Below are 27500 nucleotides of genomic sequence, written 5' to 3'. Positions count from 1 at the left end.
TGGGAGAGTTGCGCCCCTGTCGTTTTTTTAAGTAGGTGTGGGAGAGTTGCGCCCCTGTCGTTTTTTTAAGTAGGTGTGGGAGAGTTGCGCCCCTGTCGTTTTTTTTAAAGTAGGTGTGGGAGAGTTGCGCCCCTGTCGGTTTTTTTAAGTACCGGTAGGTATGGGAGAGTTGCGCCCCTGTCGGTTTTTTTAAGTAGGTGTGGGTGAGTTAATTGCGCCCCTGTCGGTTTTTTTAAGTAGGTGTGGGAGAGTTGCGCCCCTGTCGTTTTTTTAAGTAGGTGTGAGAGAGTTGCGCCCCTGTCGTTTTTTTTAAGTAGGTGTGGGAGAGTTGCGCCCTTGTGTTTTTTTTCTTGTAGTGGGTGTGGGATAGTAAACTGTTGCGCTGAGGAAATGGTGTGATATTTAAACTCGATCAAACCCAATGCGACTGTCTTGTTCGACACGCGCGCACTAGGCTTGTTTCGTCAGAGTATCGAGATACGATCTTGGTGACGAGAGACGAGTCGAGTTGATACATTACCCGCTATTACGAGTTAGTCGTGTGACATACCTTGCTTTGTAGTTTTGAAAACCCTGACACTTCCGCTGTGAGCTTGGGATTGGTTAATGGCGTCAATCCAAACCCCTCCCTCCCCCTCCCAATTAAAAGTAAAAAATCCCAGATCAACTGACTGCTTTCAATTCAGCTTTTAAAAGTTATATACACATCCGCTTCAAGTTTTTGTTGGGAATAATTGTATCACTCCCGTGAAACCTTCTAACTTCTTAGAACTTGGCATTAGGAACCTCTATAGCGCGTCAAACACCACCCTCCCTGTCCTCGCACAATCAAAAGAAGAAAACCCCACCTGCGGCTCAGGGAATTTTGTTTAGCAACAGACTGCTTTCAATCCCTTCAAAAGTTATATACTCATCCGGGTGTTTTTTGTGTGGTCATAAGGATATATCACGCACGAGAAAAAAATCTTATTTCTTAGAACTTTGTGTTAGGATCTACTGCGCGTCCACACGCACAATTATTAGAAGAAGGAAATCCCACCCTGCGGCTCACGGGATTTTGTTTAACAACCGACTGCGTTCAATCCCTTCACTGAAAAGTAATACATATATGTCACGATGTGGTGACATGGATGGAGAAAGGAACACTCTGTCGGGTGCCTATCTCAAATTGTGATGGAAAGCGCCTGTGCTTGAGTCGGGGTGACGGTATGAAACCGCTGACAGAGCATAGCGCACCACGGCGATTTCGTTTTGCATGGGTTCCACGTGGGTGATTTTGCTGTCTGGGCAAAATCGGCTGTGACTGAACTGGATATGTGACACGCGGAGTCACGTGATATTTTCAAGGTTGTTTTGTGAGGACATGAAACTGGCACTTGAACATTGACGGCCAGAGAGAGAAGGGCAGGTCTCCTGTTTCCAGAAGTTTGTTGGTTTACAACACGTTGGTGAAACACCATTTCATGACAGCGTGCCGTTCTGCAAGTACAGTAGGGCTTTCTGGGAACGACAAGAAGGGACCACTTTTCGCCGTCTACATGTTATTTTGACGACAAGGTCGTCAGGTGTGACTCTTGGCTGAGCGGGAGGATTTTCCAACGCATAAAGGAATTCAGCGCAAGGGGGGTGTGGCAGGAAAGTCGTCGACGGACGATAGCCATACAAAGGAAGCGGATTCGCTTGAAGGAGAGCTACCTACATAGGCTGTTGAGGTAATAAATCGTTATTTAACGCGGTTGACGAGTCTGTGTTTGTGGAATGAAATACTCTCTGTTGTTCTTTCCAGGTTAGCGCATAATTTGCTCTTTGTGACGCTAAAATAATAATCTGTATATGGTTTTTGTAGATATGGAGAGAAGGAAGGAAAATAGCTGATTTGTTGTTTTAAAAGTTCGTTTGTGCAGGCCCACGTGCTCCATGAAATATAAAAGGGTGACATGTTTAAAGGTGGAGTGTGAAGGGTAGCGTGGAATGTTTAGTGCACCGATGCTTTTGTTGCAGCCTTTCTACGTTTTCTACGCTACGTTACCCACCTATCTACGTATGTCTGCGGTGTTGCGGGTATGCGGTAGCCGGGACTTCTGTATGCTGTAACCTGGTGTTCTGGTGGATTGCTGTCGCTGTTGTTGTCCCACCATTCTACATTTCTTACCATTTATGGTAACTACGGGGAGAACCTTCAGCGACTGAGTGAGGCGCCTGATATCTCCACTAATCCCTGCTTCGTTTCCACGCCAGCCGGCACTTCATTCAACGGAGCAGTTGTGGAGATAGACTATTCACGGGTCGCCCACTCAGTGGCAAAAAGCTAAGTGTGCCATGTCATTGCGCCCTTCTTACCACCGAGTCATCTTTTATATTTGTGATTTTATTTGAGTGGTGACAACGTGGGGTGTGTGACACCTGCATTTAACCAGCGCTTTTGCATAATCGGCTAACTTTCCTATCTGTACACGAGATCAGCGTGTTATTATCATTTTCTAAACTTTAACTGGCATTTTTTGTCAGTGACCTATTTTTACGTTTGAACGTAAAACATCTTTTGGAGTGAAGTCTCGAGGGAGGTGGCGAGATAGTATATAAACAGGCGTCTGAAACTTATACTTTTGTTGATTCTATCTTTGTTGTATGACTGCGAGAGTGGATCGTGGTGTGGTTAGTTAGTTAGCAGTAACTAACCGTTCATAATCACCTTCTGTGATATATTGAAACGTGACAATATACATCCGTTTTTTTGTTGGGAATAATTGTATCACTCACAAGAAAACCTCTTACTTCTTAGAACTTAGTGTTAGGAATACGTTCTCGTGTGAAAGATTGAGAATCAAGATGCTGAAATACAAGAGCAATATGTCCAGATACGCAATTGGAATTGATGTGATTAATCATTATTATTATAACAGAGGATAATGGTTTCAAGAAAGCTTCAAGACAGCATTCATTCGCGATTCTCAGAGCACAATGCCATTAAACTATTAACTAAATTATTATGTGTATGAATACACTTGTGCGCCAAGTAAGACTTTGAGAGATGCTGTAATGAAGCGTTGTTGAATCAATCATGCCACGCGCGACTTACTTTCTAAATGTACTGTAAAAAATATACCGTACAGTAAAAGCCTGAAAAATACTCAGGAAACGGCCCCTAAAAAAAGAAAAAAAAAGAAAGCGTTGACACAAACAAGCTTGACACAAACACACTTCTAGACGCGGGAGGACTTGTTAACTGGTGCATTTAAATCAGACGTCAGCATGCTCAGTCACACGCACAACTGTACAAAACACAAGCTACATACATGTCATGAGACAAGAGCGTGTCCACATTACCAGTCAATATCTATGTAGTCCATTGAAAGGTATATACTCCTTGCAACAAAAACATCTCAGCTCGCCTCAAGACCTTCACAGTTCGGGTTGTGGTTGGAAAGCATGACAACCATACACGGAGAATACCTAACAAAATAAGTGATTGTACGTCTAGATACTCAAATCTTAAGGCGATGTGAGGCACTAAAATCACCAAAATTAAACTTGGAGAATACATGGAATAACTTAGTTTTCTGGGTAGTTATTGATGTGATTTATGAAAAGAAATGAAAAATATGTGAATACTACAGGACATATAGAAACATGTGGACAGTTGCTATGGAAACTGGCTTAAACAGCGCCATATTGGATTTCTAGGAAACGGTTTTACAGCAACATCATACATCAGAAATGCTTAATATTTGGCACAAAGATACACATGACTTTTATCTACAATTATATAGAACGATGTTTTGAGAAAAGACTACAGTTGGATTTATATTAATTTTTGAAATAAGGATTAATGAATATGAGGTTAGAAATTCATGAATCCTTATTACAAACATTAATATAAATTCAACTGTAGTCTTTAGTAAAACTATCGTTCTATATGATTGTAGATAAAAGTTATGTGTATCTTTGTGCCAAATATCATGCCTTTCTGATGTATGATGTCGCTGTAAAATCGTTTTCTAGAAATCCAATATGGCGGCTGTTTCCATAGCAACGGCAGTCTGTATCCATTAGTATTTAATTTTTTTCTCCATTTATTTGTATAAGTCTCTTCAATAACTACCGAGAAAACTAGGTTATTCCATGTATTTTCCAAGTTTAATTTTGGTCATTTTAGTGCCTCACATCGCCTTAACCGCCGTGTTGGGTGCTGTTTAGAGAAGGTACATTCCCCATGGACTCTGTCTTTGTTTACATTTTGTCCTACCTTTCGCTCCTTGTAGCAGTGAAACGTTCTTGCATTTGCTGAATTACCGATTTCCAATCCTGAATCCAACGGGTCGCGTCTGCTAATGCTAAATAAAATATGACGATGAACTGAATCGGGACTATGACGAAGAAAAGTTCTTTGCCAGAAGGCCACTCCGTTATTCACATTCATTGAATTAAAATAGCACAGTTTTCTGGAGCATTTTTAAGAAAATCATGACGTAACACGTGCGTCTGAATTGCATGTGGCGAATGTCCCTTGGACATCTTCAGGTCAGCTTGTGGTCATCACCTCGCCGACATCTTGCAAGCGAGTTTCATCGACGATTTTAAGATAAGTTCATTATTTGTATGATATAAGTGTTGTATGATATAAGTGTTGTATGATATAAGTGTTGTATGATATAAGTGTTGTATGATATAAGTGTTGTATGTGTGACAGGGGAGGCTACCGCTCCTTTCACAACGGACTCTGCACCCGGGTTGTTGGCCTTTAAAGTCAACACCTGTGGTTTGTAGAGTTCTGTTTGTGATGGGGTCTGGTGGTTTCCGATTGTCTGTATGTTCATGGAAACCTTCGGGTTTGCATAACAGTTTTTATAGGGCTAAGAAATTAGCCCTAACATTTTCAATCCTGTTTGATTGCACTTCGCTTCCCGAGGTGATCGTAGTGTTTCGGCACTCGGTTACATATGATATAAGTGTTGTATGATATAAGTGTTGTATGTCTGCCTACCTCAAAGACCACTGTATATGTAACGTTTAGTCAATAATTAAACGATCAAATAACCTACAATTCTTGTTTTTTGATTCTTCGTTTAATTAAGTGACATAGTCACGGAGAATTTTTGAGCAAATCATTGCAGGTGTATCCAAATGACAGCACAGCGAATGTCTGGATACCTTCAACTCCTTAGGATTAAATTCACCAGAAAACGACCCCCAAAAGTGCTAATTCCTCACTAACTCTACCTTTAAGTGAATCACTCCCCATGATGCATATGTCTGTCAAGGACTGCTATTTAACACCTTGCCTTTGTGAAACATGTCTGTCAAGGATTGCTATTTAACTGCTTGCCTTTGTGAAACATGTCTGTCAAGGATTGCTATTTAACTGCTTGCCTTTGTGAAACATGACGAGAGATACAAGGACTGCTATTTAACTGCTTGCCTTTGTGAAACATGACGACAGATACAGTGCAAACACTTCAAAGCTATGCAGAAAATGTTGTCAAGTCCATGCAGTGAGGCGTTGAACAAGAACGACAAGTGTGTGTGTGTGTATGTATACAGGTCTGTGCGATTGTGATTGTTTGTGTGTGTGTGTGTGTGTGTGTGTGTGTGTGTGTGTGTGTGTGTGTGTGTGTGTGTTTCACATTCGCACGTTCGAGCGTGTGTGCTTGCGTGCGTCTGTGCGTGCATACGAACGCTTTTTCATTGCCGTCTTGAGAAGCACACTTTCTTTAACGTCTTGAGAAGCACTCTTTCTTTAACGTCTTGAGAAGCACTCTTTCTTTAACGTCTTGAGAAGCACTCTTTCTTTAACGTCTTGAGAAGCACTCTTTCTTTAACATCTTGAGAAGCACTCTTTCTTTAACGTCTTGAGAAGCACTCTTTCTTTAACATCTTGAGAAGCACTCTTTCTTTAACGTCTTGAAAAGCACTCTTTCTTTAACGTCTTGAGAAGCACTCTTTCTTTAACGTCTTGAGAAGCACTCTTTCTTTAACGTCTTGAGAAGCACTCTTTCTTTAACGTCTTGAAAAGCACTCTTTCTTTAACATCTTGAGAAGCACTCTTTCTTTAACGTCTTGAGAAGCACTCTTTCTTTAACATCTTGAGAAGCACTCTTTCTTTAACATCTTGAGAAGCACTCTTTCTTTAACATCTTGAGAAGCACTCTTTCTTTAACGTCTTGAGAAGCACTCTTTCTTTAACATCTTGAGAAGCACTCTTTCTTTAACATCTTGAGAAGCACTCTTTCTTTAACATCTTGAGAAGCACTCTTTCTTTAACGTCTTGAGAAGCACTCTTTCTTTAACGTCTTGAGAAGCACTCTTTCTTTAACGTCTTGAGAAGCACTCTTTCTTTAACATCTTGAGAAGCAACTCTTTCTTTAACATCTTGAGAAGCACTCTTTCTTTAACGTCTTGAGAAGCACTCTTTCTTTAACATCTTGAGAAGCAACTCTTTCTTTAACATCTTGAGAAGCACTCTTTCTTTAACGTCTTGAGAAGCAACTCTTTCTTTAACGTCTTGAGAAGCACTCTTTCTTTAACGTCTTGAAAAGCACTCTTTCTTTAACGTCTTGAAAAGCACTCTTTCTTTAACGTCTTGAAAAGCACTCTTTCTTTAACGTCTTGAGAAGCACTCTTTCTTTAACATCTTGAGAAGCAACTCTTTCTTTAACATCTTGAGAAGCACTCTTTCTTTAACGTCTTGAAAAGCACTCTTTCTTTAACATCTTGAGAAGCACTCTTTCTTTAACATCTTGAGAAGCAACTCTTTCTTTAACATCTTGAGAAGCAACTCTTTCTTTAACATCTTGAAAAGCAACTCTTTCCTTAACGTCTTGAAAAGCACTCTTTCTTTAACATCTTGAGAAGCACTCTTTCTTTAACGTCTTGAGAAGCACTCTTTCTTTAAATAAATGTCTTCAAAGCTTTCTTGTAGGAGTGTCACGAAACTGCGTTGTACTTTTATTCCTCACCCTTCATCTACAGAATATACAGATATTCCACCAACTGAAATTCTCTCTCTCTCTCTCTCTCTCTCTCTCTCTCTCTCTCTCTCTCTCTCTCTCTCTCTCTCTCTCTCTCTCTCTCTCTCTCTCTCTCATGGGAGCACGGACACCAACATTCCTTTGCCTGAATGCACTGACACTGGCGAAACAGCTGACAGGAGTGAGTGTGACACGGTGTGTTCAGATGAGAGTGGGGGAAATGAAGATGAACAATTTCTTTCGTTGGCTGAAAATTCTGCTTATGACCTGGACAACATACAAGAAACTGTAGGTAGCATCAAAGACAGGTCACTACAACGAAGACTGAAGGACTCCGGCAGAAACAACGCTTTTCGAAAAGTAGTGTTAGACTCGCGACATGGCAAGAAACACCTCCTGCTGGAGTCTGACGACATTGTATTGGTTTTGGACTGTGCTCTAGTAGAGAAAGACCACGGGAAACATGCCGTCGTACACTGGTTTTTCAAGCAGGACGATAGGTACCTGCTGGATAAAGAAAAGACAGTTCTCAGTACCATCTACACTTGGCGACCTGTGCAAAACAGACATTATTTTAAAGAGATCGATGATGCACGGCTTACGAATACGAATACGAATACTTTATTATCTCATACAGAGAAATTTCAGTGTGGTGCACATTAAAAGTCGCTTCTGACTTTCATCAAAGCCTGTACCATTTACATGGGCTAAAACTTTTTCGAGACAGATGCAGCGGGTTATTGGATTGGATTGGATTGGATAAGATTTACAGTCCAGTGAGGTTAGAGGAAATATAAATGAAGTAAACAATGTGCCTTCGAGCGGAACTGTTCAGTAAAAGCTATGTACATTACCTGGCAAGGATACCGTGCTAGAGAAAGTATGTAAATAGTTCGTGTAAATACGTTCATTTCTAATATTTCATGTAAATATGTTCATTTTCAATTGCGTGTATTACCACTGTTTTGTCGATATGGCTTTAATTAGCTGAAGACAATAAACTGTCAAAGCGTCAAAGCGTCTCTCTCTCTCTCTCTCTCTCTCTCTCTCTCTCTCTCTCTCTCTCTCTCTCTCTCTCTGCCTCATCTTCATCATCATCATCATCATCATCATCATCATCATCATCATCATCATCATCATCATCATCATTATCATCATCATCGTCATCGTCATCGTCATCATCTTTATTATCACGTGCTGAAGTTTTCCGACCTCCTTTTTTGTTGGTTAACTTTTTAACTTTTTAATTTTTAATTTTCTAATTATATAATTGTGTGTCTAAGCGTCCCAAGGACAGATTGTAAGAAAAGGCGTAGCCTTAAATCTTAATCCTTGTTAAATAAAGTTCAATTCAATTCAATTCAATTCAATTCGATTCTCTCTCTCTCTCTCTCTCTCTCTCTCTCTCTCTCTCTCTCTAGCTCTCTCTCTCTCTCTTATTAATCATGCCATAAATAAGCTTGATGAGGTAGCAGCTATTCTTCTCAACTCAGGCAAATACTTTCACATTTTTGGACTCTCTGAGTCGAGACTTAACAGCAATATCACAGATGTGGAAGTTAAGATTGAAGGATATAATGTCGTACGTCGAGATCCATCATCAACAAAAAAAACTGGTTTGCTTGTTTATATCCACGAGTCCTTAACGTTTCATAGACTTCATCACTTAGAGCAGCATTCGGTTGAAACAATATGGCTGGAATTAAAATTGCGTAAATCAGCACCAGTCTTGACCGGTTTCTGCTACAGGAATCCAGCTGAACATGTTAACTGGTTTGATAATGTCGACAACATGATGGACGCTGTCAGCCTTGAATCCAGAGAAATTATACTTTTGGGCGATTTTAATCTTGATCTTCTGAAACCCAACAAGTGCTGGATGGAAAAGTTATCCTTTCATAATTTACAACAATTAGTAACGATTCCAACAAGAGTTACAGCTACCTCATCTACGCTTATAGACCATATATGTGACCCTCCACCACGAAATGAGTCGCATGTCACCTCGCGCGGTTCTGCGCTAGGCTGAATATAAGTGTGGGGAGTGTCTGGTAACAGTATGAGGGTCACCCTAGTCACAGGCTTATAACTCAAACAGTTTTTGCTCTTTTCTAAAACGGTTTTCACCACTGGATAGAGCATAAAAAAACTCTGTAGGAAAATGTAAAAATATGAAAATCATGCAAAGGTGACATGCGACTCATTCCGTGGTGGAGGGTCACATATGTGTGTCAACCCAGGCTAACATTATTGAAACCTCAGTTCCAAGTATTGGTTGTAGTGATCACTTTCCAATATGCCTCACATGGTCGAAAAAAGGGGTTAGAATCCCCAAACGAAAGCATACATTCCTAACTTATAGGCTATTTTCAAAACTTGATAAAGAATCATTCCTTTCTGATTTAAGTTGTACAGATTTTTCAATAATCTATAATCATACTGACCCCGATGAAGCATTTGAATTATGGTACAACTTGTTTATAAAAGTATATGATAAACATGCACCATTCAGAACCTCTCGTGTGCAGCAACACCCAAAACCAAAATGGCCTACACACGACATTCAATGTGCGATTAATCACCGCGATTTTCTTAAACGTAATGGCAGAGAAGAAGAGTACAGAAAGCAGAGAAACGAAGTAACGTCCATGAAACGTGCTGCTCGCAAAAAAATATTACCGCGAGCTCGCTGCATCAAATACGAAACAAAACTCAAAAGCCACCTGGAAAGTGATCAACCAGTTGACACGTAAAGAAACCGTAAAATCTTCTGTCATTGATGTACCTGCGGATGATCTTAACATTCATTTCACTTCTATTGTTGAAAAAATAATCACAAATGATAGATCAAAACAGAATAATCTGGACAAGTTGAAACAGTTTTGGGTTTCAAAAGATATTACACATAATTTAGACATCCCCCTGTTATCTGTGAGCGAAGTCTTCCATTATCTGATATGCTTAAAACAAACTGGTACTCGTGGTCTAGATAATCTTGATGGGAAAATTTTGAAGTTGTCTGCCCCTTTTATTGCAGAATCTCTGACATACGTTTACAACTTGTGCCTGGACAAATCTGACTTTCCCGCCAAATTAAAGGAGGCAAAAGTAATCCCGCTATTAAAATCAGGTAATTCTTCTGACCCCGCCAATTACAGACCAATCTCGATTCTTCCTGTTTTATCCAAACCACTTGAAAAACACATATATACACACTTGGCCGCACATTTGAAGAAATACGACCTTATTCATTCAAATCAGTCAGGCTTCAGAGAAAATCATTCGTGCCACACAGCATTAATAAACCTTCTTGAAAACTTGCTTAGCAACATTAATAATAATGAACTCTGTGGTGTCCTATTCGTCGATTTTGCAAAAGCATTCGACGTCATTAATCATGAGTTACTTTTAAGAAAATTAGCTGAGTATAGATTGTCACCCCAAACTCTATGCCTCCTCTCATCTTTCTTAGCCGGACGAGAGCAATCCGTCTGCGTGAATTCCACCATGTCAAGTAAAAGACCGGTGTTATATGGAGTCCCCCAGGGTTCTGTCCTTGGGCCACTTCTTTTCTCTCTGTATATTAACGATCTTCCTTTTAGTGTTAATGATGATTGTGAACTATTTGCTGATGATACGACCATACACACTTCTGATAAAAAATTAGACAAAGTTTATTTATCATTGCAGAACAGTGTAGATGATCTCATTAATTGGACGGAATATAACCACATGAGTCTTCACCCCCAAAAGACCAAATACATGTTAATTACAACAAGGCAAAAAAGACAAAACATCAAGAATAATCCTCATTCCTTATTAATTGGCAACGATGCAATAGCGGAAGTAGGAGATCACAAAGTTTTGGGAGTAAATATCGATAATAATTTATCTTGGACCCATCATGTTAGATCGTTGTGTAAAACCATGTCGAGGAAAATATATTTGTTGAACAGAATAAAACACTTTCTTGATCCACACTCAAGGTTATTATTTTATAATGCATACATACAAACCATCACGGATTATTGTTCGACCATCTGGGACTCAGCCAGTGCAAACATTTTAAAACCACTGTTTAGTCTACACAGACGAGCACTAAAATCAGTTCTATTAAAACAATCCAGTCTTGTTTTCGACGATTATAAAAAAACTTAAGATTTTGCCATTAAAAGAAAGATTTAAATCAAATAAAGGTGTGCGCCTTCACAAAATCCTTTCCGGCCATGCACCGAGTGCTTTCATTACAAAATTTAAAGCCAAACCAAGCCGAAAATTCAACGTCCCCATTCCGCGGATAGATCTCTTTAAATCAAGTTTAGCTTATTCTGGCAGCGTTTTGTGGAATTCTCTCCCGGAATCAGTTCGAGTCCCAACAAGTCTCAATACTTTCAAAAAACACCTCTCATTACATTTAATGTCAAATTACGAAAAGTCACAGTGATGGAAGACTTCGTTCTGATTATTTTCATATTGATCATATCTGTCCATAAAGCATCAGTGTTTCATAACGCAAGAATGTATGTATAGCCTGCAACGTGTATATAGTCATGTGAATAGTTTTTCTGCCTTTTTTATTTTGTTTTATTTGTTATTTATTCTTTTTTTTTTTTTTACTGTCATGCTTATCTTTTGTAATTGTTTTACGTTTGTATATATATGTATGTATTTAAGATTAGAATAGTCCCTCTCTGGGCGAGGGCTGGTTGAAAAGAAGCTTGTTTATATTGCTTATGCCACAACCCTCGTAAAATAAAATTTGATTTGATTTGATTTGATTTGATTTGATCTCTCTCTCTCTCTCTCTCTCTCTCTCTCTCTCTCTCTCTCTCTCTCTCTCTCTCTCTCTCTCTCTCTCTCTCTCTCTTTCTCTCTCAACGGGCGCGCGAAAGACGGACTTGTAAAACCTGTATATGAGTGTGACAAGTTTTGTGCCACGGTCGGCTGGTGATGTCCCACAAATCACACCACACTCTCACCTGTCTACATAATTACACTCAGCCATGCACAACTGCATGAAAGGCAGAGAGTGTTATGCACTACTGCTTAGACATGAGACAAGGTGTATGCACAAGTTCTGCGAAGCTGTGCCCGTCTGTCCCTTTTCATCAAAATATGACATGCTGCGCTGCGGAAGTTGTTCCGCTTGTAAGAATACAAAATAAGAACATGCCACATTTTTGGGCTTTATATCAACTTGTCCGTCTAACCCTAACCCCCCATCTCAGCTCCCTTGCGAACAACACCAACGCCCCTTCCCCACTCCTCCCCCCTCCCTTCCCCACTCCTCGCCCCTCCCCCACCTCTCCGTCCTCCACCATTCAGTTTCCGTATCATTCTACTTCCTACATTTGTATGTCTTCCGTAACCCTTGGCATGTCACAACAAAGACTGTTTCTTTTTTGTTATCAAATTTCAGCCTTGAAATAAAGTAAATATTTCACGTTTCGCCAATAGGAGCATATAAGCAGGTCAGTCCATAAAGTGCCCATTAAAACGACTGCCATTTCGTAAAGCCAAGAAAACCAACAGAAACAGAGAAAGTAACAAGTCGCGTAAGGCGAAATTACTACATTTAGTCCAGCTGTCCAACTCACGGGATGAAACTGAACGCACTGTATTTTTTCACCAAGACAGTACAGCTTCGTCAATCCCCGCGTGAAGGAAATCGCTCACCTCCCACGTGCAAAACGAGGTGATATTGACGCGCCAGATTAGCGCGGTAGCATATTGTGCTAAGCAGGAAAGCGCGCTTTTCTGTATTCTTGTTAACTTTCTGAGCTTGTTTTGAATACAACCTATCATATCTATATGTTTTTGGAATCAGGAAATGATAAAGAATAAGATGAAATCATTTTTGGATCGATTTCTTAAACTTTAATCGTAAGACTAATTAATCTATTTTTGTTACTTGTGATCACATTTTAAGAGTAATTATGACATATGTATATATTTTTAGATTCAGAATGTGATGAAGATTACGATGCAATCAATTTTAAATCTGTTTGCAAAAAATCGATTTTAATGACAACTTTAATGAGCAAACTCATTGATTAAGTTTTAAGCCTCCAAGCTGAAATGCAATACCAGAGTCCGGGCTTCGTCGAAGATTACTTGACCAAAATTGCAACCAATTTGGTTGAAAAATGAGAGCGTGACAGTGCCGCCTCAACTTTCACGAAAAGCCGGATATGACGTCATCAAAGACATTTATCCAAAAAATGAAAACAAAACTTCTGGAGATACTATACTCAGGATCTCTCATGTCAAGTTTCATGAAGATCGGTCCAGTAGTTTTCTCTGAATCGCTCTACACACACACACACACACACACACACACACACACACACACACACACACACACACACATACACCACGACCCTCGTCTCGATTCCCCCCTCTACGTTAAAACATTTAGTCAAAACTTGACTGAATGTAAAAAAGGATGATGTTTCAATGTCCTCATTTAGAGCAACGGATGAAGAACGAAAGCTAACAGAAAACAAGAATACACTGGCGTTGAAACATACAACAACAACAACAACAACAACAACAACAACAACAACAACAACAACAACAACAACCTGAACAGGAATTAAAGGGAACGGAAAGGTTGTTTTCGAAGAAAGTCCACCACATTGCACACACAAGCATCCAGACAGCAGCGTGTCACTGTGCGGCAAATCAAGCAGTTCTGACTTGCAGACAGCAGCGTGTCACTGTGCGGCAAATCAAGCAGTTCTGACTTGCAGACAGCAGCGTGTCAGTGTGCGGCAAATGACGCAGTTCTGACTTGCAGACCTCCGCTCCCTCTGGCCTCAACACTCATGGGAAATGTATCAAAATGTCAAACAGAACCAAATCCAGTCAGCACAAAGTCGAATAGTTTAACACGACACACAAGTAAAGCCTCTTAACAAAAGAGAGTTATAGGTCTCCCAATGCAATTTCCTTTCACCGTTACCTGTGAATCACTGCAGCGTGACCGAAGACGGAGCCAGTGGAGCGTAAAGGTACGATCCTACGGATTTGCGGTCAAGCGGATCGTTGATACTGATATCCCTTCCTCACTGTTACAGACACAGGGTCAATAAATACTAATGTCTTTCCGCAGCGATTATAAAACACCGTACGGGCAGGCCCACGAGTCTCGATGCATACGCCACGATGAGTACACCCTAGCTGTTTAGTTCATACCTAGCTGTGATGGAGTCTTTTACCTGGGAGGGAGTCTACCACAGCGTGGGCTGTTTACCTTGTAGCTTGTTCTTTCAAACACCCCTTCCTGACCTGTCAACTGCCAATAGTCTGCGCCGACCCGACAACTGAGACGCGGGCAGGTGACAATCAAATGAGGCCTCGTTCCCTTCTTTTTTTCCCATCGTGTTTGAAAAAAATAAAAAAAATAAGGGAGGGAGAAGTGAGAATTAACTTAGGGTTAAAGTGACAAAGTAGTAGCGTGGTGTGGCCTTAACGTCGAGCCTTTCACATAGGACCTATTATTACTCGGGCTCTAACGGTTTGAACCGTATCATTTCATATGCCGAAGGGAGCTATTACTTTCAAAGGCTCAGCATGCCCGGAACCAAGATTAGTTAATCTGCCCTGTTGGTTGGATTGAGAACTCTTCACCGAGTTTCTAGTTCTTCTTCTTCTTGTCGTTCGCTGTTAGATCGTCAGTCCGGACTGCAGGGCGAAACGTGCTGTCCTCTCCAAGTCCTACCGAGTTTCAAGACCGGGAGAAAAAGCTTTGTGTGGGAAAGAAAATGTTCCTTGTCTATTGGTAAAAAAAACACCCATTATTTGAAACACATAGTAAAAACTCACAAAGTACACGAAACACTTAGCGAACAAATAAACAAACAAACAAGTAACAGATTTAACGACGACGACAACAAGAACCCAATTACCACCACCGCCACTTGGGTTTATTTTCCAATGCAAAGTTGCCGAAGTGGCGTTACACACAAATTGGAGTCTATACTTTCTCTTATCGCGAAAAAAAAATCGGCAAATTTGCCGAAATGACGGCAATGCTGTTGGTGAATTGAAAAAAGTCTTGGCATTTCCCATACACCAATGCAGTGAGTCTAAGCAGCAACAACGGGTCAACGTCTAAGCAGCAACAACGGGTCAACGTCTAAGCAGCAACAACGGTTCAAGGTCTAAGCAGCAACAACGGGTCAACGTCTAAGCAGCAACAACGGGTCAACGTCTAAGCAGCAACAACGAGTCAACGTCTAAGCAGCAACAACGGGTCAAAGTCTAAGCAGCAACAACGGGTCAAAGTCTAAGCAGCAACAACGGGTCAACGTCTAAGCAGCAACAACGGTTCAAGGTCTAAGCAGCAACAACGGGTCAACGTCTAAGCAGCAACAACGGGTCAACGTCTAAGCAGCAAAAACGGGTCAAAGTCTAAGCAGCAAAAACGGGTCAAAGTCAAAGCAGCAACAACGAGTCAACGTCTAAGCAGCAACAACGGGTCAACGTCTAAGCAGCAACAACGGGTCAACGTCTAAGCAGCAACAACGAGTCAACGTCTAAGCAGCAACAACGGGTCAAAGTCTAAGCAGCAACAACGGGTCAAAGTCTAAGCAGCAACAACGGGTCAAAGTCTAAGCAGCAACAACGGGTCAACGTCTAAGCAGCAACAACGGGTCAACGTCTAAGTACAAAACGAATAGCCCTTGACAAATAGGGCCCAAACAGCTTCAAAATGAAGTGCATTCACAACCTTTAGACTAAAAGGAGCTAATCAGAGCTATGTTTCAGAGTCTGCAGAAAGGTGGATTATTCTTGGAGCTGCCTCAGGTCCTAGCAGCCTCAGTGGTTCACCTTTTGGATCGTCCCGCATTCGGCTTTAAAACAAAACAAAAGAATTTGTAATGATACTCCAGGCTCAAAGATTGCAATATCCTTACCAATTGAATGAGGATTTTTGTCAGGAGAGTATCAGATTTAAAACCTACAATACCACATGACAGTGTTAAAGTCAAACTAGTGTTTTGTACTAACATTCACGATTTTTGATTTTCTCTCATTCCTCCCATCTTTTTCTCACTCTCTCCCTTCCTCTCTCTCTCTCACTCACTTTTCCTTTTTGTCTTCCCAAATGAATCACACACACACACACACACACACACACACACACACACACACACACACGCGCACACACACACACACACACACACACACACACACACACATACACACACATACACGCGCGCGTGCGACGTGGTGCAGAAAATAGCTGACTTGGTTTCAAAGTGTTTGCACATAACTGATTAGTTTTGTGGCAAGACAAATATACAAACAAACACATAAACAAACAAATAAAAACCTCTGGAACAAATGAACAGCTACTTAGTACGATATACGGCATGTTTCTAATGACGGCTTTATGATAACTGTTGGTAAAAGTATTGGTAGAACAACAAAACAAAAACATAACACATAAGTTGCTGGACATTTGTATTGTTGCACAACATTTGGACAGTAGCAGAGGACGAAAGCAGATGATGTTCGTACGGACACACACCAGATGATGTTCGTACGGACACACACCAGATGATGTTCGTACGGACACACACCAGATGATATTCGTACGGACACACACCAGATGATATTCGTACGGACACACACCAGATGATATTCGTACGGACACACACCAGATGATGTTCGTACGGACACACACCAGATGATATTCGTACGGACACACACCAGATGATATTCGTACGGACACACACCAGATGATGTTCGCACGGACACACACCAGATGATGTTCGTACGGACACACACCAGATGATGTTCGTACGGACACACATCAGATGATGTTCGTACGGACACACACCAGATGATATTCGTACGGACACACACCAGATGATATTCGTACGGACACACACGAGGTAAATGCGTCTATGCCGAATGAACTTGATATTAAAGACGCGGTCACCAGATAGCCTAGGCTTGGTCAATGGACATAATTTTGACCAGAACTATGGCCAAACACCCAATGACCAGAACTATGACCAAACACCCACTGACCAGAACTATGACCAAACACCCACTGACCAGAACTATGGCCAAACACCCACTGACCAGAACTATGACCAAACACCCACTGACCAGAACTATGACCAAACACCCACTGACCAGAACTATGGCCAAACACCCACTGACCAGAACTATGACCAAACACCCACTGACCAGAACTATGACCAAACACCCACTGACCAGAACATGACCAAACACCCACTGACCAGAACTATGGCCAAACACCCACTGACCAGAACTATGACCAAACACCCACTGACCAGAACTATGACCAAACACCCACTGACCAGAACTGTGGCCAAACACCCACTGACCAGAACTATGACCAAACACCCACTGACCAGAACTATGACCAAACACCCACTGACCAGAACTATGACCAAACACCCACTGACCAGAACTATGGCCAAACACCCACTGACCAGAACTATGACCAAACACCCACTGACCAGAACTATGACCAAACACCCACTGACCAGAACTATGACCAAACACCCACTGACCAGAACTGTGGCCAAACACCCACTGACCAGAACTATGGCCAAACACCCACTGACCAGAACTATGACCAAACACCCACTGACCAGAACTATGACCAAACACCCACTGACCAGAACTGTGGCCAAACACCCACTGACCAGAACTATGACCAAACACCCACTGACCAGAACTATGACCAAACACCCACTGACCAGAACTATGACCAAACACCCACTGACCAGAGCTATGACCAAACACCCACTGACCAGAACTATGACCAAACACCCACTGACCAGAACTATGGCCAAACACCCACTGACCAGAACTATGACCAAACACCCACTGACCAGAACTATGACCAAACACCCACTGACCAGAACTATGACCAAACACCCACTGACCAGAACTATGACCAAACACCCACTGACCAGAGCTATGACCAAACACCCACTGACCAGAACTATGACCAAACACCCACTGACCAGAACTATGGCCAAACACCCACTGACCAGAACTATGGCCAAACACCCACTGACCAGAACTATGGCCAAACACCCACTGACCAACAGCAACACAGTTATTCCACTCTTATAACAATGCATGGCTGACACTTTAAGACAAAATCGCTCAGCACACCTTGAGACGTGAAGGTAACGAAGGACATGGCGGTGATAGACAATGGCGTCTGGTTTGACGAGGTCAGACACAAAACTAATTGCACAAACAAAGTGTCAGTTGAAGCAGTTAAAGCTAGCGCCGCTGTCACTTCGACAGGACGAAAAAGGTTTGGCTTTTCTCCTGAAGAAGGGGAGAAAGGGGGGGGGGGGGGGGGGGGGGGCGTGACACAATGTACCAGCGACGACGAAGTACATTGACTGAAGGTCTACAAGTGCTTGGTGCAAAGAGTGACATTGGGACAAGACTTTCTTGACTGCTGTGAGGAAGGAGAGGGACAGAGGGGGTGGGCTGGGGCGGGGCCCGGGGGGTGGGGGGGTAGGGCCCGGGGGGTGGGGGGTGGGGCCAGGGGATAGGGGTAAGAGGAGCGCATACAGCCAGTAATTAGGACCCAGAATTAAAAAAATTTACGAAGACAACGACAGCACAAAATAAGACGTCAAATGTTTGCAAGTGTAGGTTTGTTGTACTTGTAGTTGTTGTTGCTGTTGTCGTTGTTGTTGGTGTTGTTGCTGTTGTCGTTGTTGTTGTTGTTGTTCTTGTTGTTGTTGTTCTTGTTGTTGTTGTTCTTGTTGTTGTTCTTCTTCTTCATGCATGGCGGACATTGTACAGATACATGTACACGGAAGCTGTATAGTACTGGTGGACGCGGGGAAGATGGGAAGACGGTCGGATGGCGGGAACGACCGACAAGGGGTCGTCACAACGTTGGACGGTGGAAGCGCCTATTACAAGCGCTGATTGGTACCGCTACTGACATGGGGACAACAACATGTGCACCTTCTCGCTACTGACATGGGGACAACAACATGTGCACCTTCTCGCTACTGACATGGGGACAACAACATGTGCACCTTCTCGCTACTGACATGGGGACAACAACATGTGCACCTTCTCGACTACCGTGGGGGTAAAGAAAACGAATACAGACTGTAAACAAGAATCAGTTGTGACTGACGGACATTAGGTTATGTTTACTTTAGCGTAAGCCTCTGTTTTTGAAGAACTTGCTCTTGTAAGCATAAAAAGGTCATTTACGGTACGATTCGAGTTGCGGAATGAACTGTGAGGATGCGTTTCATTGACATGGGGTTTATAAGGAGAACGTCGGCACAACAAGAAAGGGAGACAACTATGTCGATCTAGCGTATGCGACGTCTGCGAAGGGAAACAACCTTGTCAGCTACTTTCATCGATCTAATGGAATTGATTAATTATGCTTAACAACAACAACAACAACAACAACAACAACACCCCCCTCTCATCACCGCCACCACCACCAACATCACCAAAAACAACATCAGCAGTGCAACTTTAAAAGCAAGGGCAACGGTGACAACGACAGTAACACCTAACTTCATATAATTTCCATTGAAATTTGTTTTTCACAAAACTGCTTTTTAGTTCTTAGTTGTTCATTGTGTGTTTGTTTGTTTGTTTGTTTGTTTTGCGGGTTATGACACGAGCACCGTGGCTTATCGTTATACACGTACTGTGGTTACAACTCACCGTAAAGAGCTTGACAACAGGAGGGCATCCGGCTTCACTTTCAAAGCACACAAAGACGTTTCCCGAAAGGATGGAACGCTTAGTTCACAACCTTTAGCAGCGGCATGAAAACTTGACCCCAAGAGTTCCGTAACACGCTAGTCTCACAAGTCGACAAAGGAGTATCTGAAAAAGACATCGGCTGCACCGACATTTCACCCCTAGTGTTCCGTAATAGTCGGGTTTTACAGGTCGACATCGACAAAGCGGTAAGTGCAACCAAAAGTTTTCGCCAAGTGTTCCATACGAGTAACGTTTTTCATTTCAACAAAGCAGCAACTGTACCGAAATTATACCACCGGAATTCCGTAAGAGTCTGGTTTTACATGTCGACAAAGGAGCAACTGCACCGAAACTTGACCCCAGCGTTCCGTAAGAAGTAAGTTTTATACATGTCCAAAAAGCTTGTAGCCATCGCAGCAACGAGGCGCAAGGTATAAATGGAGGGAGAGACGACGGGCCAAGGTTATATAATAGGGGCGTGAATCACCTGCCGTGTGTCCTTTCGGCTATGGTAATTTTCCCATTGTTTCTTCCTTCCTTTCTTTTGATTCTGACATGATGACATGTGCGTGATCATTGGATTACTTGCTGGTCGTCTGCACTGACTCACACACCTGCATGGACTTGTCAGTTGTATGTCTACTGAAGTACAGGTACAGACAGGGAAAGACGGACGGACGAGCGGACAGACAGATAGACAGACAGACAGACAGGCAGACCGACACACAGACAAACATATAGATACAAATGCAGATACAGACAGACAGTCGGACAGACATACGACAGACAGACAGACAGACGACAGACAGACGGACAGACTGACGACATACGACAGACAGACAGACAGACAGACAGACATACAGACAGACAGACGGACAGACAGACATACATACATACAGACAGACAGACGGACAGACAGACAGACATACAGACAGACAGACGGACGACATACCACAGACAGACAGACATACAGACAGACAGACGGACGACATACGACAGACGGACAGACGGACGACATACCACAGACAGACAGACATACAGACAGACAGACGGACAGACAGACAGACATACAGACAGACAGACGGACGACATACGACAGACGGACAGACGGACGACATACCACAGACAGACATACATACAGACAGACAGACGGACAGACAGACAGACATACAGACAGACAGACGGACGACATACCACAGACAGACAGACATACAGACAGACAGACGGACGACATACGACAGACGGACAGACGGACGACATACCACAGACAGACAGACATACAGACAGACAGACGGACGACATACGACAGACGGACAGACGGACGACATACCACAGACAGACATACATACAGACAGACAGACGGACAGACAGACAGACATACAGACAGACAGACGGACGACATACCACAGACAGACAGACATACAGACAGACAGACAGACGACATACGACAGTCGGACAGACGGACGACATACCACAGACAGACAGACATACAGACAGACAGACGGACGACATACGACAGACGGACAGACGGACGACATACGACAGACAGACAGACGGACGACATACCACAGACAGACAGACATACAGACAGACAGACGGACGACATACGACAGACGGACAGACGGACGACATACGACAGACAGACAGACGGACGACATACCACAGACAGACAGACATACAGACAGACAGACGGACGACATATACGACAGACGGACAGACGGACAGACACAGACAGACAGACAGACAGACAGACAGACAGACAGACAGACAGACAGACAGACAGACAGACAGACAGACAGACATACAGACGGACGACATACGACAGACAGACGACATACGACAGACAGACAGACGGACGACCTACGACAGACAGAAACACAGACAGACGACATACGACAGACAGACAGTCGGACAGACAGAGAGACAGACCCCTCTCCCAATTACCCCCCCCCCCCCAAACACACATAATCATTTTGTTTTATTCTAGGGCGCATGCAGTGTGCGAGTTTCACATTATGTGTCGGTAGCACTTCGTTTCTCGCATTCTTTTGAATCGGAACCTTCTTATTTTTCAGACGAAATACATAATGTTGCCAATCATGTTCAGTTGTGCAAGTGCAAAGGCTTGCTCCTTTATACATGCCTGTTCTTTTCTGCCACTGGATACAACAGAGGAAAAAGAAAAGAAGATTTTATGGTCACGTCATAACTGAGACATAATGGCCTCACAAAACAAAGCCATCAGATGACACGTCCTGGGGGGAAGGCGCAGAACAGGGAGGCAGAGTAAGAAGAGGGAAGGGGCAGAACAGGGAGGCAGAGTAAGAAGAGGAAAGGGGCAGAACAGGGAGGCAGAGTAAGAAGAGGGAAGGGGCAGAACAGGGAGGCAGAGTAAAAAGAGGGAAGGGGCAGAACAGGGAGGCAGAGTAAGAAGAGGGAAGGGGCAGAACAGGGAGGCAGAGTAAGAAGAGGGAAGGCGCAGAACAGGGAGGCAGAGTAAGAAGAGGGAAGGGGCAGAACAGGGAGGCAGAGTAAGAAGAGGGAAGGGGCTGTATAGGGAGGCAGAGTAAAAAGAGGGAAGGCGCAGAACAGGGAGGCAGAGTAAAAAGAGGGAAGACGCAGAACAGGGAGCCAGAGTAAGAAGAGGGAAGGGGCAGAACAGGAAGGCAGAGTAAGAAGAGGGAAGGCGCAGAACAGGGAGGCAGAGTAAGAAGAGGGAAGGGGCAGAACAGGGAGGCAGAGTAAGAAGAGGGAAGGCGCAGAACAGGGAGGCAGAGTAAGAAGAGGGAAGGGGCAGAACAGGGACGCAGAGTAAGAAGAGGGAAGGGGCAGAACAGGGAGGCAGAGTAAGAAGAGGGAAGGCGCAGAACAGGGAGGCAGAGTAAGAAGAGGGAAGGCGCAGAACAGGGAGGCAGAGTAAGAAGAGGGAAGGGGCAGAACAGGGAGGCAGAGTAAGAAGAGGGAAGGCGCAGAACAGGGAGGCAGAGTAAGAAGAGGGAAGGGGCAGAACAGGGAGGCAGAGTAAGAAGAGGGAAGGCGCAGAACAGGGAGGCAGAGTAAGAAGAGGGAAGGCGCAGAACAGGGAGCCAGAGTAAGAAGAGGGAAGGGGCAGAACAGAGAGGCAGAGTAAGAAGAGGGAAGGGGCAGAACAGGGAGGCAGAGTAAGAAGAGGGAAGGCGCAGAACAGGGAGGCAGAGTAAGAAGAGGGAAGGGGCAGAACAGGGAGGCAGAGTAAGAAGAGGGAAGGGGCAGAACAGGGAGACAGAGTAAGAAGAGGGAAGGCGCAGAACAGGGAGGCAGAGTAAGAAGAGGGAAGGCGCAGAACAGGGAGGCAGAGTAAGAAGAGGGAAGGCGCAGAACAGGGAGGCAGAGTAAGAAGAGGGAAGGGGCAGAACAGGGAGGCAGAGTAAGAAGAGGGAAGGCGCAGAACAGGGAGGCAGAGTAAGAAGAGGGAAGGGGCAGAACAGGAAGGCAGAGTAAGAAGAGGGAAGGCGCAGAACAGGGAGCCAGAGTAAGAAGAGGGAAGGGGCAGAACAGGGAGGCAGAGTAAGAAGAGGGAAGGCGCAGAACAGGGAGGCAGAGTAAGAAGAGGGAAGGGGCAGAACAGGGACGCAGAGTAAGAAGAGGGAAGGGGCAGAACAGGGAGGCAGAGTAAGAAGAGGGAAGGCGCAGAACAGGGAGGCAGAGTAAGAAGAGGGAAGGCGCAGAACAGGGAGGCAGAGTAAGAAGAGGGAAGGGGCAGAACAGGGAGGCAGAGTAAGAAGAGGGAAGGCGCAGAACAGGGAGGCAGAGTAAGAAGAGGGAAGGCGCAGAACAGGGAGGCAGAGTTAGAAGAGGGAAGGGGCAGAACAGGGAGCCAGAGTAAGAAGAGGGAAGGGGCAGAACAGGGAGCCAGAGTAAGAAGAGGGAAGGCGCAGAACAGGGAGCCAGAGTAAGAAGAGGGAAGGGGCAGAACAGGGAGGCAGAGTAAGAAGAGGGAAGGCGCAGAACAGGGAGGCAGAGTAAGAAGAGGGAAGGCGCAGAACAGGGAGGCAGAGTAAGAAGAGGGAAGGCGCAGAACAGGGAGGCAGAGTAAGAAAAGGGAAGGGGCAGAACAGGGAGGCAGAGTAAGAAGAGGGAAGGCGCAGAACAGGGAGGCAGAGTAAGAAGAGGGAAGGCGCAGAACAGGGAGGCAGAGTTAGAAGAGGGAAGGGGCAGAACAGGGAGGCAGAGTAAGAAGAGGGAAGGGGCAGAACAGGGAGCCAGAGTAAGAAGAGGGAAGGCGCAGAACAGGGAGGCAGAGTAAAAAGAGGGAAGGCGCAGAACAGGGAGGCAGAGTAAAAAGAGGGAAGACGCAGAACAGGGAGCCAGAGTAAGAAGAGGGAAGGCGCAGAACAGGGAGCCAGAGTAAGAAGAGGGAAGGCGCAGAACAGGGAGCCAGAGTAAGAAGAGGGAAGGCGATGTGGAAGAAAGGACCAAGAGCCGTGTGATTCTTCTTCTTTTCGTTTCATTTTTTTTTTAATTTTCATTACTTTATGGTCCCATCGCTGGGAAATTGGGGTCGCTTCCTCCCAGTGGAAAGCTAGCAGCAACGGGTCGCTTCCTCCCAGTGGAAAGTTAGCAGCAACGGGTCGCTTCCTCCCAGTGGAAAGCTAGCAGCAACGGGTCGCTTCCTCCCAGTGGAAAGCTAGCAGCAAGAGAGTCGCGCTACCCAGGTGTCTGCGTGTTTAGGTGTTATCAGTCACCTGCACTTATGGCAGAATGACCGAGGTCTTTTACGTGCCACAGTGGTGACACGGGGGTGGAACATGGATACTGTAACTGAGTCTGCACATAATTTTGACCCGTGTCCGTCCCGGCCCGGATTCGAACCTGCGACCCTAGGATCACAAATCCAGTGCTCTACCCACTGAGCTACCGGGCTCTACCCACTGAGCTACCGGGCTCTACCAACTGCATTAGCTACCGAACCCCTCCGGTCTGCTGCTTTGAATCTTGTCCTACATGGGCACGAGCGTTCAGGGGCGAGGTGCACGAGAACCTTACCACAGGGTGGGAGCAAGCCGCGGTGTTGGTTTGGTTGACATTGAGATTTGTTGTCATTTCAACCAATCAGACCCCGCGGTTTGTTCTCTCCTCCGTTGGCATGGGTGGCACCCACTCTCGCTTCGTGCCCCTCAGGCCTGGTCTTCGGCCTCTTGGTCATTTCACTCTAAACGAAGGCATCTGGTATTCGGCCTCTTGGTCATTTCACTGGAAACGAAGGCGTCTGGTATTCGGCCTCTTGGTCATTTCACTCTAAACGAAGGCGTCTGGTATTCATTTTTCATTTCATTTTTTTCATTTTCATTACTTTATTGTCCCATCGCTGGGAAATTCGGGTCGCTTCCTCCCAGTGGAAAGCTAGCAGCAACGGAGTCGCGCTACCCAGGTGTCTGCGTGTTTAGGTGTATTCAGCCACCTGCACTTATGGCAGAATGACCAAGGTCTTTTACGTGCCATTGTGATGACACGGGGGTGGGACATGGCTTCCGTCTCTGGGTCTGCACATAAAGTTGACCCGTGTCCGTCCCGGCCCGAATTCGAACCTGCGACCTTTCGATCACAAGTCCAGTGCTCTACCAACTGAGCTACCGGGCCTCCCTCTTCTTACTCTGCCTCCCTGTTCTGCGCCTTCGGTCTCTTGGTCATTTCACTCTAAACGAAGGCGTCTGGTATTCTGCCTCTTGGTCATTTCACTGTAAACGATGGCGTCTGGTATTCGGCCTCTTGGTCATTTCACTGTAAACGAAGGCGTCTGTGCATGTGCTGCTTGAGCCGACTATGCCCTCTTCTCGGGCGGCATAATTATGATGATCTGTGCCTGCCTGGGCAGTTGGGGTATAGTCATTTGCTCAAACCCACGCTGCCGACAGAGCACGTGCCACCGGGAATTCGCCAAATTACAAGACACTGGTGCGGCGCCCTAATAAGTCATCCCCGAGGTCAGAAGAAGCCAGGAACACTAACTTAGACCAGCAATTTTGGACAAAAGCATTAGTGGATCGTAAACTATTGTTCTCAAATGCCTTTTTTTTCTAATTTGTTAACATGTTACTTTGAATACTCCCTTGTTTCTAATTTGTTAACATTTGACTTTGAATACTCCCTTGTAGGGACAATGCGCCTTTAAACACAAGTGAGATGTTTTTAGAACTTACAAGGCAGCCACACGGTTATATGAGATGTTTTGTAGAACTTACAAGGCAGCCACACGATTAAATGAGATACCCGTAGGACGTAGGTTGCTCGTTCGCAATGATACTCAAAAGAAAAACGCAATTTCCAAAATCCGCGCCTGAATGTCGTCTATGTATCCATTAAACGCGTCTTTTCAGGCGTGTCGCATCACCATAACTTCGCGGTATATTAACGCTGAGAAGACGTCAACTTAAAGAGAAAAGCTGACTGGTTTCGTCAGTCGAGCCTTTGTGAAGAAATCATTCCAGTTAGTAAAGTGAGGCTGAGATATTTCACGTACAGTGTAACCCACTTTCTAAGACCCCTTCGTTAAAAAAAAATCTCCTTTCTAAACCCTTTAGTTTTCCAGATTTTTGTGTGTGAATTTACCTCCATTTGAAGATTTTCGTGTGTGAATTTACCTCCATTTGAAGATTTTCGTGTGTGAATTTACCTCCATTTGAAGATTTTCGTGTGTGAATTTACCTCCATTTGAAGATTTTCGTGTGTGAATTTACCTCCATTTGAAGACTCCCTCTCTTTTAAACCCCGTGTTCTTCGATTTTTGAGGCATTAAAAGGGGGTTCCACTGTATAGATTATCCGGCCGTGCAAGGACTGAATAAACTCAAGTTTGCCTTGTTCTGAATACAGTGAAGGCGAAACGACTCAGTTATTAAACGTCAAGGAGCTGATAAGAAGCTAGTCAATAGTTTATGAGACCCGCGTACCGCAGAGGCAATACCCGGAACGACACAAACATCTCCTGAGAAGTTATTCAATTCAATCGTTTGTAAGGCCTTTTGTCCAAGACAGCTGAAGTAAGCGGGGCCTGGAATAAAATGGAACCATCTTTCACCTGCTGAGAATCGTAAACCCAATTAATGTTTCTAATAGGTTTAGAGGCCTGTGAAGACGTAAACCCAATTAATGTTTCTAATAGGTTTAGAGGCCTGTGAAGACGTAAACAAACAAAAAAGACTAGTTTTCGTCCTGCTGATAAGTTATTCATTAGTTTGTAAAGGCAATAGCCAAGAAAGTCTGAAGTAAGCGAGCCCTGGGATAAAAGAAAACATCGTTGATGTGCTGGGACTCGTATCACCAGTCAGGTATTGTCGTCTAATAGGCTAAAGCTATTTTCCACCATACTGGAAAGTTATTCAATATATAGAGAATACTACATGGCTTGCTGCAGATTTAGACGAGTTGCTTTTATAAAATATTGAAATGTGAGCTAAAGCCAGCTTTTCAATATTTGAAAAAGCAACGAGAGTAACTGTAGTTCGTAAAGTCCGTGGGACAGCCGATGAAGTCAACCGGCAGAGCCTGGTGTAACGTGTTGGTCTGAGTTCGTTTACGTAACATGCCAGATGGATGCAGATACTAGTCATTCATACAGGAGGACAGCCGACATCGTGTGTAGCAGGAAAAGGAAGGTTCTTTATTCACACGCATGTCTGCATACATAATTAACCAAGGGGAATTATTCGTCAGCATACTACCTGATAGTAGAGCAGCAGTTATCTCCTCAACACCTGGAATGGAAGGCTTAATGATTGTCCGCTGTGGATGAGTT

At 44.0% G+C, this 27500-nt stretch overlaps 1 protein-coding gene across 3 annotated transcripts in view; it reads right to left on the bottom strand.

Moving 5' to 3' along the window:
- The window catches only part of LOC138981012 (potassium voltage-gated channel protein Shaw-like), a 43204-nt gene extending 23059 nt beyond the window's left edge, over window positions 1-20145 (bottom strand). For 2 of the 3 annotated variants that reach the window (XM_070353800.1, XM_070353801.1), the window contains exon 1: window positions 13933-14274. Coding sequence is in view for 1 of the 3 variants with exons in the window: in XM_070353799.1 (XP_070209900.1) it covers window positions 19686-19713 (28 nt within the window). In the remaining 2 variants the exon portion in view is untranslated. Of the gene's footprint in view, window positions 1-13932; window positions 14275-19685 lie in introns of those variants that run through there. The other variant, XM_070353799.1, reaches the window with a different exon arrangement.
- Between the last annotated feature and the right edge of the window lie 7355 nt (window positions 20146-27500).

Source organism: Littorina saxatilis, linkage group LG12, assembly GCF_037325665.1.
Source record: "Littorina saxatilis isolate snail1 linkage group LG12, US_GU_Lsax_2.0, whole genome shotgun sequence".
Lineage (NCBI taxonomy): Eukaryota > Metazoa > Mollusca > Gastropoda > Littorinimorpha > Littorinidae > Littorina > Littorina saxatilis.
The sequence above is the reverse complement of the archived record's forward strand: the minus strand, read 5'-3'. Positions and strand labels throughout refer to the sequence as shown.